The following is a 14,113-nucleotide window of genomic DNA, read 5'->3' as shown; positions in this document are numbered from 1 at the left end:
TACTGACATCACACTGCAACACAATGCCATAGCATATCAGAACACTACTGACATCACATTGCATCACAATGTTATAGCATATCAAAACACTACTGACGTCACACTGCAACACAATGCCATAGCATATCAGAACACTACTGACATCACACTGTAACACAATGCCATAGCATATCAGAACACTACTGACATCACACTCCAACACAATGCCATAGCATATCAAAATATTACTATCACACTGCAACACAATGCCACAGCATATAAAAACACTACTGACATCACACTGCAACACAATGCCACAGCATATAAAAACACTACTGACATCACACTGCAACACAATTCCATAGCATATCAGAACACTACTGACATCACACTGCAACACAATTCCATAGCATATCAGAACACTACTGACATCACACTGCAACACAATGCCATAGCATATCAGAACACTACTGACGACATCACACTGCAACACAATGCCATAGCATATCAGAACACTACTGACATCACACTGCAACACAATTCCATAGCATATCAGAACACTACTGACATCACACTGCAACACAATGCCATAGCATATCAGAACACTACTGACGACATCACACTGCAACACAATGCCATAGCATATTAGAACACTACTGACATCACACTGTAACACAATGAACACAATGCCACAGCATATCAGAACACTACTGACAACACACTGCAACACAATACCATAGCATATCAGAACACTACTGACATCACACTGCAACACAATGCCATAGCATATCAGAACACTACTGACATCACACTGAATCACAATGCCATAGCATATTAGAACACTACTGACATCACACTGCATCACAATGCCATAGCATATCAGAACACTACTGACATCACACTGCATCACAATGCCATAGCATATTAGAACACTACTGACATCACACTGCATCACAATGCCATAGCATATCAGAACACTACTGACATCACACTGCATCACAATGCCATAGCATATCAGAACACTACTGACATCACACTGCATCACAATGCCATAGCATATTAGAACACTACTGACATCACACTGCAACACAATGGCATAGCATATCAGACCACTACTGACATCACACTGTAACACAATGAACACAATGCCACAGCATATCAGAACACTACAGACAACACACTGCAACACAATACCATAGCATATCAGAACACTACTGACATCACACTGCAACACAATGCCATAGCATATCAGAACACTACTGACATCACACTGAATCACAATGCCATAGCATATTAGAACACTACTGACATCACACTGCATCACAATGCCATAGCATATCAGAACACTACTGACATCACAATGCCATAGCATATTAGAACACTACTGACATCACACTGCAACACAATGCCATAGCATATCAGAACACTACCGACATCACACTGCATCACAATGCCATAGCATATCAGAACACTACTGACATCACACTGCATCACAATGCCATAGCATATTAGAACACTACTGACATCACACTGCAACACAATGGCATAGCATATCAGACCACTACTGACATCACACTGTAACACAATATCATAGCATATCAAAACTCTACTGAAATCACACTGCCATAGCATATCAGAACACACTAACATCACACTGCAACACAATGCAATTGCTTATAAAAACAGAACCTGACACCATAATGCCATAGCATTAAAAAAAACACCACTGACATTAAATTGCATCACAATGCCACAGCATATCACAACACTACTAACAGCATGATGCAACACAATGCCATAGCATATCAAATACCACAGTGGCTTTACATAGCAACATAGTGACCCTGCATGGTAACACAATGGCATTGCATAGCAACTGAGTGCCACACTACAAGTGAATACCCTGATGCTGCACAGTAACACAGATGTTGCATAGCAACACAGTAACAGTAAATAGCAACCCAGGTACATTGCATAGCAGCACAACAGCATTGTACAGACACAGTGTTGCATGGACACAGTGCTATTGCATGCTAATATTGTGGCACTGCGTGACAGCACAGCACCTTTGCATAGATACATAGTGTAAATTGGCAGTTATTTAAGCAAAATGTTTACAATGACAAACAATAATGCACACTTTAAAAGCTGTAACAATAAACACAAACTTTATTTTGCACTAAATATTACAATGAATATTCCAGATCTGACTTGTCCAGTATTTAATCCATGCTCTGTGTGGAATACTCCGGTCAGCTGTGCTTCAAAACAGTTCTCTTTTTGACCAGAGTAAAGAAATCAACAGTAACGTGACATCAGAGAGAGCGGCACAGTGAGGAGGCTGCGGGTTTGGACTGAGAGCACTCCGAAGCTGCTCAGTGAAGACCTGGGAGCACACACACACACACACACACACAGGCACACACACGCACACACACACACACTAGATTCTACAAAAATTAGACTGCATTTCACTTTTCACATTTGATGCTCAGACAGTACAATGTGGTGTGTGTAGATGTGTGATCTACAGTGTTGGACAGTTATGGATTACATATAATCTGGATTATGAAATGAGATTACAAAAAATCAGACGGGAAAGGCCAGTGCACAATCTAACATGGGGGAAAAGGTAATATTAACGTTTTTTGATGTAGATCATGCTTTTGGTCATTTTGTGTTCCCACAGCATCAGTCATTATTGAGTCTGACCACACTCACACTGATATTTCTGATATTTATTCAGGTTTCACCTGAAGACAGTTTTGCACCTTGTCATGGTCAGAATGTGTTTACATCTTAACATCTCATCTGGACGAGATCCACATTCAATGCACAGTAATTTGCTCAGTGTGAACAGGCTTTGAAGGATTCTCTTACTGATTACAGCTGTACTGATGAAATGTGTAATCAGTAGATTACCTTATTTTTAGGTCACAGTTTAAATCTGAGTCTAAAAATCCAGCAGTGTGTTAGCTTCCTTTCTAAAACTGAATCTGCTGCCCAGCATCAAGAGTGTGAGTGTGTATATGTGTGTACAAAGCAGTTTTGCACACAGTCAGAAAACCACACACAACCTGAGCTTGCACATGAGGAGTGTGTGTAGAAGAACATTTGACATTTTGACCCGCAATGCAAAAAAAGTAATGTCACTTAATCCAGACACTTAATCTGGCTGATATTTGTTTTTTTGCTTTAGTTTTAAATGTTCTTTAAACTGTTTACTAATGTTGCATATTGCATCTTTTTGCATAATTTTATTATTACTTGTATTATCTTGCCAAACTAGTTCTTGAAATAAGCAAATATAGCATACAGCATTTTTTGAAATAAGATAAAATAGATGCTTAGAGACTACTGAAAGCTGGCTAAATTATCTGTATCATTCCAGTTTTTTTAAATAAGCAAAATTATCAGTAAGTTGCTGTCACTATGATCTGAGGATCGCTCGTTCAATTCCCGGGTTATGCTGCTTGTCCATAGCAGCCAGAGTCTAAGAGACAGCACAATGGGCCATGCCCTCTGAGTAGATGGTAATCTCTTCCCTCATCCCTCCTAGTGTGATGTTGGTAAGCACAGGCATCTGTTAGCTGATGTATCAGAGCTGGGAAGCTCCGCTTTCCTCCAAATTCACTGGCTACCAAGTGATGCTGCATCAGCGGCATTTAGAAAAGAGGCGGAGTCTGACTTGATATGTATCGGAGGAGGTGTGTGCTAGTCCTCACCTGTCCTACTGCTATATAATAATAATATAGAAATAATCTAAAAATAATAAGCAAAATTATCTGCATTCTTTTTTAGAGCTAGAAATGTTTAGCCTTATTTCTGGAAACTGTTAAAATGATCTGTTATTTCTTAAAGTAAGAAAAATTAAATGCATTATTTTTCCAAATAAGCAAAATAATCTCTCATTTGCCTTATTTCAGATAACTAGCAAAATGATCTATACTATAACTCAAACAAATATAATAATAAATGTAATTTTATATTATTTGTTATTAAAATGATCTAGTAACAGAACAAATCAGATACACAGAATAGAATTTATATGTTTTCATTTGTCAGTTTTTTGCACTGCACACTCAACACACTCTTCACGTGCAGCTGGCTGCAGTCTGGTCACTGACGACAGCGCTAGATTATAAAGTGTACTTCTGGTAGCACGAGTGGTTACAGTGGTCTCCCAACCAAACTAATGGAGCTCCTGTTTTCTGAAGGTGAAATCTTATAGGGATGGGTAAGATCACAGATTTTCTCTTTGATCTCATCAGAACACACTACCTGTCCAAAAGTATCATTACTCTATAGCACCTCACAGCCCAATAATAAAGGACTTTATATCACTCTAATAAATGTTAGGATGCCACTGCTTGGCACTGGGCATGGTGGCCTTAGGGTCTTCCAAATTGCCCAGAACATTACCTTACATTGCCAAAACATTACAACCACCACCAGTAGTATCTGGTTCCAGTAGCATCTGTCAATTGGTGAATAAATTAAGCAGTAAGTGAATAGCAAGTTCTAGAAGCATAAGAATCTTGTGATCATTTGGCCTTATTTGATTGGGTCAGAACATCTCCAAAATATCAGGCACATCTTGTAGGGGGTTCCCGATATGCAGTGACCAGTACCTACCAAAAAAGCTCAAAGAAATGATAACCGGTGAACTGATCTGATCCACCTCAAAACTAAAAGACTAAAGAATCTGCTAGTAAAGTCTTGTTGCCTTGTTGCCACAGGAAACATTCAGAGGTCTTGTGTCTCGACTGATCAGAGTCATTTTGGAGGCAATATTGGGACCCACACACTATTAGACAGGTGGTTGTACTGTTATGGCTGGTCACTGTGTCACTATAAAGATCAACTGGAATACTGATGGGCATGTAGTGTTAGAATATATTAATAATATGAATTCACGTAATTCAAATTAGAGGACAGTCTGAACTGATCCACCCATCCCTACACTCTGCAGTTAGATGCCCAGGAGAAGACTGGTGACCACTGCTGCAGCAGAGCCAGTGAGAAGCAGGGAGCAACTACGCCGAATCCTTCTTCTCTCGCTGCGCCAACCGACGAATTTTCATCTCTGTTAGCTGGATGTAGCGGACTACATTGGTATCTGTTACACACAAACACATACAAAAGACAAGCAATAGTTTCAGGAACAAATAAAGGAAATATTGGCATCACATAACAGCACAGAGGCATTTAATAAAAACTACTGTCAAGGTATAGGAGTACAGTGGTCTGCAGCATACAAAGAAGACCAGTGGCATTTTATGTAAAGGAGTGGCATGGCATAGATGTGCAGTGGCCTTTGTCAACAGGATAGTAGCCATAAGCATAACAGTGGCATTGCATAGCAGCAGAGTGGCACTGCATATCAGAACAATGGCACTGCACAGCTGCACAGTGGTATACAGCAACAGAGTGGCATTGCATAGCAGAACAATGGCACTGCATAGCCATACAAAGGAGACCAGTGGCATTATATATAAATTAGTGGCATGGCATAGACATGCAGTGGCATTAGTCAGCAGGACAGTAGCATGGAGCAAAACAATGGCATTGCATAGGAGCACAGTGACATACAGCAACACAGTGGTATTGCATAGCTGCACAGTGGTATTGCATAACAGCACAATGACACTGCATAGCAGCACAGACGCACTGCATACCAGAACAATGGCATTGCACAGCTACACAGTGGTATTTCATAGCAGCACAGAAGCACTGCATATAAGCACAGTGGCATTCAGCAGCACAGTGCCACACAGTGGCATTGCATAGCAGGACAACAGCATTGCACAGCTGCATAGTGGTATTGCATAACAGCACAGTGGCACTGCACAGCAGCACCGAGGCACTGCATAGCATCACAGAGGCACTGCATAAAAGCAGAGTGGCATTGCATATAAGCACAGTGGCATTCAGCAGCACAGTGGCATGCAGCACAGCATAGCAACACAGCCATAATGCACATTAGCACAGTGGTATTGCAAACCATTTTGTTGACCAATTTGTTAATTTACCATATACAATGCAATACAGAAGCATACAGCAGTGCAGTGGGATCACATTGAAGCACAGCAACACTAGATAACAACATAGTGGCTTAGAGCAAGTCTAAGGTTTGTATACAGCTCTGGAAAAAAATAAGATTCCACTTCAGTTTCTCAATCAGTTTCTCTGATTTTGCTATTTATAGGTATATGTTTGAGTAAAATGAACATTGTTGTTTTATTCTACTACAGACAACATTTCTCCCAAATTCTAAAATAAAAATGTCATTTCAAGCATTTATTTGCAGAAAATGAGAAATGGCTGAAATAACAAAAAAAGATGCAGAGCTTTCAGACCTCAAATAATGCAAAGAAAACAAGTTCATATTCATAAAGTTTTAAGGATTCAGAAATCAATATTTGGTGGACTAACCCTGGTTTTAATCACAGTTTTCATGCATCTTAGCATGTTCTTCTCCACCAGTCTTACACACTGCTTTTGGATAACTTTATACCTGCACTCCTGGTGCAAAAATTCAAGCAGTTCAGCTTGGTTTGATGGCTTGTGATCATCCGTCTTTCTCTTGATTATATTCCAGAGGTTTTCAATTTTTTGGTAAAATCAAAGAAACTCATTTTAAGTGGTCTCTTATTTCTTTCCAGAGCTGTATGTGACATTGAACATTATACATATAGTATTACAGTAAAATGGAAAGTCACATTTGGATCATAATGACACTTACACAAAAAGACAAGGAAACAACCCAAATGTGTGTGTGTGTGTGTGATGTGCTGCTGGTACCTGAGGGCTGCTGTTTGTGGGACTCCTGTAGGTAGTGCAGGGCTTTGTTGTAATCCCCCAGATGATAATACGCCACACCTGAGCGGTACAGTGCTTTGAAGTTCTCTCCCTCTTTCCTCAGAACCTTCAGACAGTACTCCTTCACACGCTCATAATTCACCAGCTCCATCTGCAGCAGACATGCTATACACACACACACACACACACAGCATAATGAGGAGGTCCGTGTGGAGTAATTAGCTGTGATTGACTCAGATCTTCTGTGTGTTTGGGGCTGATGGCTGTGAGGTGGACACAGTGTATCGTGACTACACATACTCACTGATTCAACATCTGCTCCGGCTGGGGGCTGACGTCATCCTGCGTGACTGAGTCAGACCACCCTCGCTCAGACCCCTCATCTCCTCAAACTGAGGGCGAGCAGCGACGGTTTACACTAAACTCCTCACTGCTCGTGCAGAAGCTGCAATATGCAAATCATCCTCTGAGGAATCACTCAGATATTAGCTGTGTGCCAACCAATCACAGAAGATTTAGATGAGTTTCTTCAAGGGGTGGGTCAATCAAGGCCTTCACTGAGCTTTTTTATTTTTTTATGTTGATTAATGCAGAAGGATAAATAGCAGGGTTTTCTGGTCTTCTTTTAATCATTGGCTGATGCTATTTCCTGTTAGCCTGTTTCTTAATACACCAATCGTTCAGTTTAACACACTCACCAGAGTTTATACACTATCAGAATTAAACTATTCAACTTTAGCGGAAAGGCTCTGCTTATTACATGTTATTTTAACCAGGAAATCAATAAAAGCAGAGTAAAACTAAACCGGAGTGACCCATTATCATTCAGCATTTATTTAGATTATTGTCAGTGAGGACTGTAAGCAGTGTGTGTTGGTGAGTAGTTAGTTTTAGTAATGTAGAAATAGCACATTGTGTGACTGCGTGGGGAACCTGACACCTTTTATGTCCTCCAGAATGAAACTCAGTATGCGTTATTATTTTATTGTGTAGCTCAGAAAAGTAATGAACATAAAGAAACACTCTGCTGTGTAAAAACTGCTCCTCCGTCTGAATGCAACTGCTGTAACTGAACTCCAGTAATCAGCACTGTGGAAGGATCACACACGGAGCTCTGTGCAGCAGTAAACAGCAGCTAAAGTATTAAACGGGTCTAAAGTATAAACTTTAGCATGATGCTGTATACACAACACACACCTTCAGTCCGTGCTGGAGGAACGTCCACACGTTAGCTATGCTCTTGTTAGCTGTGCTGAATTGCACTGAAATCCGGCGATTTTAGTGCAAGAAGAAATACCATAAAATATGGTTATGACGATGCAGCAACTGTGAAAAAGGTACACATTGTGTGAATTTGGGATGTTTGTTATAATCACTGTGTCCATATCACTCATCTCTCATTTACACAAGCGAACAGAACTTAAAGTACCTCATTCATAATGAATAATGAAGTGCTCAGAATAAGGTTTCTGCACTCAAGAGGCACGTTCACAACATGTACTAAAGATGCAATATTTATCTAGCTTTTATTGTTATTAGTACTGTGAGTTAAATGTTTTTAATTAAGCATTTGAAAACGGCAGTGTTAGCTAGAGTGTTGTTATTGGGATACAGCTACTTTGTCCATATTGATCTGCTCTGATTTTCAAGTAGGAATGGAGCTTTAAGCACATCACTAATGGTGTTTAAAAAATCTATTAATGTGACTTTTTCACAGATCTTTAGGAATCTTACCATACTTAATGCAATGGGGCTTTAAAATCATCATGCATATTTCATATTGGAGAATATGTTGAAATTACATCAGTGAAAGTAAAAGAACACAATTACTGTGTACAAGTGAACAAATAAAGCTTTAGAATTCATATCCTTAACTAATATCTTAAATTCTTTAACAGGTTCACTGTTAAGTGTTTTAATAAACTGCAGATCACAATATACTTACTGCATCCATGTGACTAAATCTTACTTCTCACAACACAGCCTTATGATCTTCATAACTATTCACTACTGGGAGTTGTGTTGAAGTGTTAAAACAAAGTTCAGTGTTTTAACTCGAGAGGCATATTTGATGTGATATACAAATATAGACAAAAGTATTGGGATGTCTCAAGAGTTTGTACTAGATTTTGGTTTGCGTTTGATTGACATTCAGAAACAAGAGCATCAGTAAAGCCAGGATGTTGGATGATCACCACTCCACCTCAATCCCCAAATCAAGCAAAACCAAATTATTTGTGCATGTCGAATAATGTTGATTCAACACTCTGGTTTTATTTTTATTGTTTTTATTCTTACTTTATTTATAATAAATATGCATGTCTTGTTTGTATTGTATTCTTATAGCCTGTACTGTATCGGTCTTGTAGTGTAGAAAGGCATTTAAATAAAACAGTTTAATATTCATATTATTATTTCTGGCACTTAAGAGTATTGTGAGTGTAAATTCAGAGCCCTTACCATTCAAAACCTTTAAATGAACGCTGATTCAATGTCACAATTTTAACATTAACTGATGCCTACTGGGTAATGTTAAATAAAGGTTGTTCTAATGTTGTTTTTTATTTAATGATTTTAATCTTTGCTATTAGGGTAATGATCAAATACAAGACAAATAAATCAATGTATTAATGTCATATTATTAAGTAAAAATGTCAATGTTAATTCAGAAGTATTTTTGTTAGCAAGACAAAAATGTTTTTAAAAATGTACATTGAAACTATAAATGGTTATTTAGGGCACGTTTTAATGTTCGGTCACGTGCCAGCTGGGCTAATAAACCGCGAACACGGCAAAACCGTAGGACCGATATTTTTGAGTATCGTTATATCTCGCTCGGATCGTTTGCGCGTGATGGAGCGCACGGGGCTTAATTATTGAAGCGCCTCGTTAAAATTAACATAAATGACGAATGATGATGATAAATTCTGACCGATCCCGGGTGAACCCTAATGAACGGTGTGTTTGTGTGCGCGCGCTCGCTCGTGCGCTCGCGGTGTGTTTACCTGCCAGGCTGTTGTAGCACTCGAGCTCCGCGCTCTCCACCGCGCCCTTCTGCTCGTCCGTCAGGCTGCACTTGCCCGGCGGCGGCGGCGGCAGCGGCGCGGCGCACGCGCTCCTCGCGCTCCCGTCCGGGTCCCCGAGCGCGCGGCACAGGCCCTTCATCTCGAGCAGCGCGCGGTGGTATTTGCCGATGGCCTCGCGGTATTTCTTGTCCCTGTAGCATTGCGTGCCCTGCGTCTTAAAGTCGAGCGCGCGCCGCAGAGCGTCCGCCGCGGGCTGCTGCTGCTGCCGCACGAGCCCCCCGCGCTCCACGCTCATCTCCCCGCTCTACACTCCGCCGCGCGGAACAGCGCGCATCATCCTCTCTCTATCCGCGCGCGGCGTCCTCACTGTCTGTGCGCGCGCTCGCGCGTGTGTGTCACTGCGTGTGTCACGATGTGTGTGTATGTATATAAGGGGATGCTAGGCTGGGCGCGCGCTCACAGGAGGAGGAGGAGGAGAGCCCGCGCGTGCACGTGTCCCCAACCCCCCCTTCCCTTCACTCCTCTCTCTATCTCTCTCTCCGACTCTCTCTCTATCTCTGCCTCTCTCTTTCTGCATCTCTCTTGATTTCTCTAGCTCTCTCACCCCCTCTCTCTGCCTCTATCTTTTACTCTTTCTGCCTCTTCTATCTCCCTCTCTCTCTCTCTCTCTCTCTCTCTCTCTCTCTCACACACACACACACACACTCAGGCAGACAGCTGCAGGGAGAGATAACAGGCAGTCCTCGCGCTTCTCCTCATTGCGATCACAATCAAACAGACTGCGGGGGCAGGAGGGTTGACTGGCACACTGGTGTGACTCTGATGACCATCATAATTGTTGCTAATGGTGACAACTGAAGTGACCATAAACAGTTCTGATGATTAGGGGAGGAGGGTGGGTGGTGATGATGTGATGATGGTGATTATAGTGATGAAGGAAGTGATAGTAAGAATAGTAAAAAAAGAAAGATTATAGTAATAATAGAATGAAAATTAAATGGATAGTTGTGATGGTGAAGAGAGAGATGAAATAGGTGGGTAATGATGCTGATAGGGATAAGGATGGAAGTGGATATTAGTGATGAAATTTAGAAAGTGATGGTAATGATAATAGCGATAGTCATTGTGATGATTGTGATGATAGTGAGGGCAATAGCGATGTTGATAAAATGTGATGGAAAGGGAGGATGGTGATGATAGTGTTGATATTGATGATGATAAAGATGATGGTGATAGTAACTGATGATAGAATTTGTGCTGCTGCTGATGATTATAGTTATAGTAGATAATGATAGTAACTGTAAAGATATGGATAATTGTGATAGTGATGGTAAAGATGGTGGTTATAGTGAATAGCATGTATGGATGATCATGATAAAGATGTTGGTTTTTAAAGTAATGAAGATCATGATGATACTGATGTGATAAAGATTATAGTTAACAAAGAGATGCTGACTAACATGGTGGTGATAGTGATGATGGAAATGATGGTGATGACAATCACAAAGGGAAGGTGATGATGGCAACGATAGTGTTTGTAGTGATAGTAGATACTAATGCTGAAGCAAACATGATTTTGAAGGTGACAATGATTGAAATCAAGATGATGACAGTTATGATATGAGGATGGTGATAGTGATTATAGTGGTAGTATGTACTGATGTTGATGGTAATGGTGATGTTGATAGATGATGTTGATGGTTGATGGTATCAGAACAACAAAGTCACTCACAGTCTTTAAAGGCCGACTGAAGACTCATCTTTTCCAAGAGTACTTAAAGTAATCTTTAAAAAATTGTCTAAAACAGACTGAATAAATAATTGAATGATTAAGTCTGTCATTTGTATACAGGCCTTTTTAGGGGGAACTCTACAGTTGTTAAAATCATTCACCAAAAATAGAAGAGCTCTGTGTGTGTGTGTGTGTGTGTGTGTGTGTGGTATTGGGTGTGTCTGAGCAGATGGCAGTGTTTTGATGTTTTGGTTTTGGCACTGCTCTACTCCACCCTGTCTCTGATTTAAACTTGCTCACTTACTCTCTCTTACTCTTTCTTACCCTCACTTACTCATTATTTTCTCATTTACTATTTTTTTCACTTACTCATTATTTACTCACTCATTATTCACTCACTTATTATTCACTCACTCACTCATTCTCTCACTCACTCAATCACTCATTATTTACTGACTCACTCACTCGTTACTCACTCACTCATTATTTACTCATTAACTCCTTATTCTCTCATTTACTTACTCACCCATTATTCACTCAATCACTCCTTATTCTCTCATTCACTTACTCACTTACTATTCACTCACTCATTAATTATTCACTCATTTACTTACTGATTATTCACTCATTCACCCACTCGACCACTCACTCAGTAATTACTCACTCATATTCACTCACTCAGTATTTACTCACTCATATTCACTCACTCATTATTCACTCACTCATATTCACTCACTCAGTATTTACTCACTCATATTCACTCACTCATTATTCACTCACTCATATTCACTCACTCAGTATTTACTCACTCATATTCACTCACTCAGTATTTACTCACTCATATTCACTCACTCATTATTCATTCACTCATATTCACTCACTCATTATTCACTCACTCATTTTCACTCACTCATATTCACTCACTCATTATTCACTCACTCATTATTTACTCACTCATTATTTATTCGCTCATTATTCACTCACTCATTATTCACTCACTCATTATTCACTCACTCATTATTCACTCACTCATTTACTCACTTATTATTCACTCACTCACTGATTATTCACTCGCTCACTCATTATTCACTCACTCATTATTCACTCCCTCAGTATTTACTCACTCATTATTCACTCTCTCATTATTCACTCACTCATTATTCACTCACTCATATTCACTCACTCATTATTCACTCACTTATTATTCACTCACTCATTATTCACTCACTCATTATTCACTCACTCATTATTCACTCACTCAGTATTTACTCACTCATTATTCACTCACTCATTATTCACTCACTCAGTATTCACTCACTCAGTATTTACTCACTCATTATTCACTCACTCATTATTCACTCACTCAGTATTCACTCGCTCATTCACTCGCTCATTATTTACTTACTCATATTCACTCACTCATTATTCACTCTCTCATTATTCACTCACTCATTATTCACTCACTCACTCATTATTCACTCACTCACTCATATTCACTCACTCATTATTCACTCGCTCATTATTCACTCACTCATTATTCACTCACTCACTCATATTCACTCACTCATTATTCACTCACTCATTATTCACTCACTCATTATTCACTCACTCACTCATATTCACTCACTCATTATTCACTCACTCATTATTCACTCGCTCATTATTTACTCACTCATATTCACTTACTCAGTATTTACTCACTCATTATTTACTCACACTCACTCACTTATTCTCTCACTGCTCTCTCTCTCTGTGCTGTTTTTAGTCTCTGTGTGTGTTCTGTCACTCTGATGTCGGTCTCTGTTCACAGAACAAAAACAAACCTGTGACCACTGAAATAACTGTAGAGCTGAGAAAGACTTCCCCTGTGCTGTGTGTGTGTGTGTTATAAAAAACAGGTGTTATATCCTTAACTATTTTTAACCACACTTTTAAAACAATTCTTCACAAATTCCCTTTTACAGTTTTTCTGGATTGTTTACACAAAAGTTCTGGTACTTGAGACACAATGACCGCAACATGTAACTTACGCACCACCCCCCTGAACCAGTTCTGCTAAACTACAAGCACAATTCCTGCTTTACACTCAAACTGCAGTTCTAAAACACACCTTTTCAACACACTACATACACAATGTTCTGCATTTGGCACAATTTTCATGAATAAAATATCTTGATTTCACAAGAAACACATTGTTATTCAAAACTTTACACTGACTGGTCACCTGGGCAAACACCTTTAAAGCTTTAGCAGACCGAAACAGAAGACAGGATGCAGCAGAAAATGTGTGTAAACAATTCAGAAAAACTGTAAATATTTAAACAAGTAGAAGGATCCCCATTGTGGAGAAAAGGGATTCTATATAGCACATACAGAATGCCATCATATATATATATATATATATATATATATATATATATATATATATATATATATATATATATATATATATATATATATTTTTTTTTTTTTTTACTGGTAAATACTTCAGTGAGAGATATGATTAATTACATGTTGTAATAATAAAGATTTATTTTAAATATACGTTTATGGG

At 39.4% G+C, this 14,113-nt stretch overlaps 1 protein-coding gene across 1 annotated transcript; it reads right to left on the bottom strand.

The window, feature by feature from the left end:
• Positions 1-2,130: 2,130 nt before the first annotated feature.
• On the bottom strand, positions 2,131-10,320 carry LOC103047066 (tetratricopeptide repeat protein 9A). The gene is made up of 3 exons (XM_007247624.4): positions 9,807-10,320; positions 6,784-6,966; positions 2,131-5,098 (listed from the first exon to the last, which is right to left on the bottom strand). The coding sequence occupies exons 1-3, from the start codon at positions 10,120-10,122 to the stop codon at positions 5,016-5,018; spliced, it is 582 nt and encodes a 193-aa protein (XP_007247686.1). The 5' UTR covers positions 10,123-10,320; the 3' UTR covers positions 2,131-5,015.
• Positions 10,321-14,113: the final 3,793 nt, after the last annotated feature.

Source organism: Astyanax mexicanus, chromosome 7, assembly GCF_023375975.1.
Source record: "Astyanax mexicanus isolate ESR-SI-001 chromosome 7, AstMex3_surface, whole genome shotgun sequence".
Taxonomy (NCBI): domain Eukaryota; kingdom Metazoa; phylum Chordata; class Actinopteri; order Characiformes; family Acestrorhamphidae; genus Astyanax; species Astyanax mexicanus.
The sequence above is the reverse complement of the archived record's forward strand: the minus strand, read 5'-3'. Positions and strand labels throughout refer to the sequence as shown.

Excerpts from the sequence above, each read along its gene's own strand:
- LOC103047066 (XM_007247624.4), bottom strand. The coding sequence starts at position 10,122 with ATGAGCGTGGAGCGCGGGGGGCTCGTGCGGCAGCAGCAGCAGCCCGCG. Across the intron at positions 6,967-9,806 it reads GTGCTACAACAGCCTGGCAG|CATGTCTGCTGCAGATGGAG; the intron begins GTAAACACACCG and ends GTGTGTGTATAG. Across the intron at positions 5,099-6,783 it reads CCACAAACAGCAGCCCTCAG|ATACCAATGTAGTCCGCTAC; the intron begins GTACCAGCAGCA and ends TGTGTGTAACAG.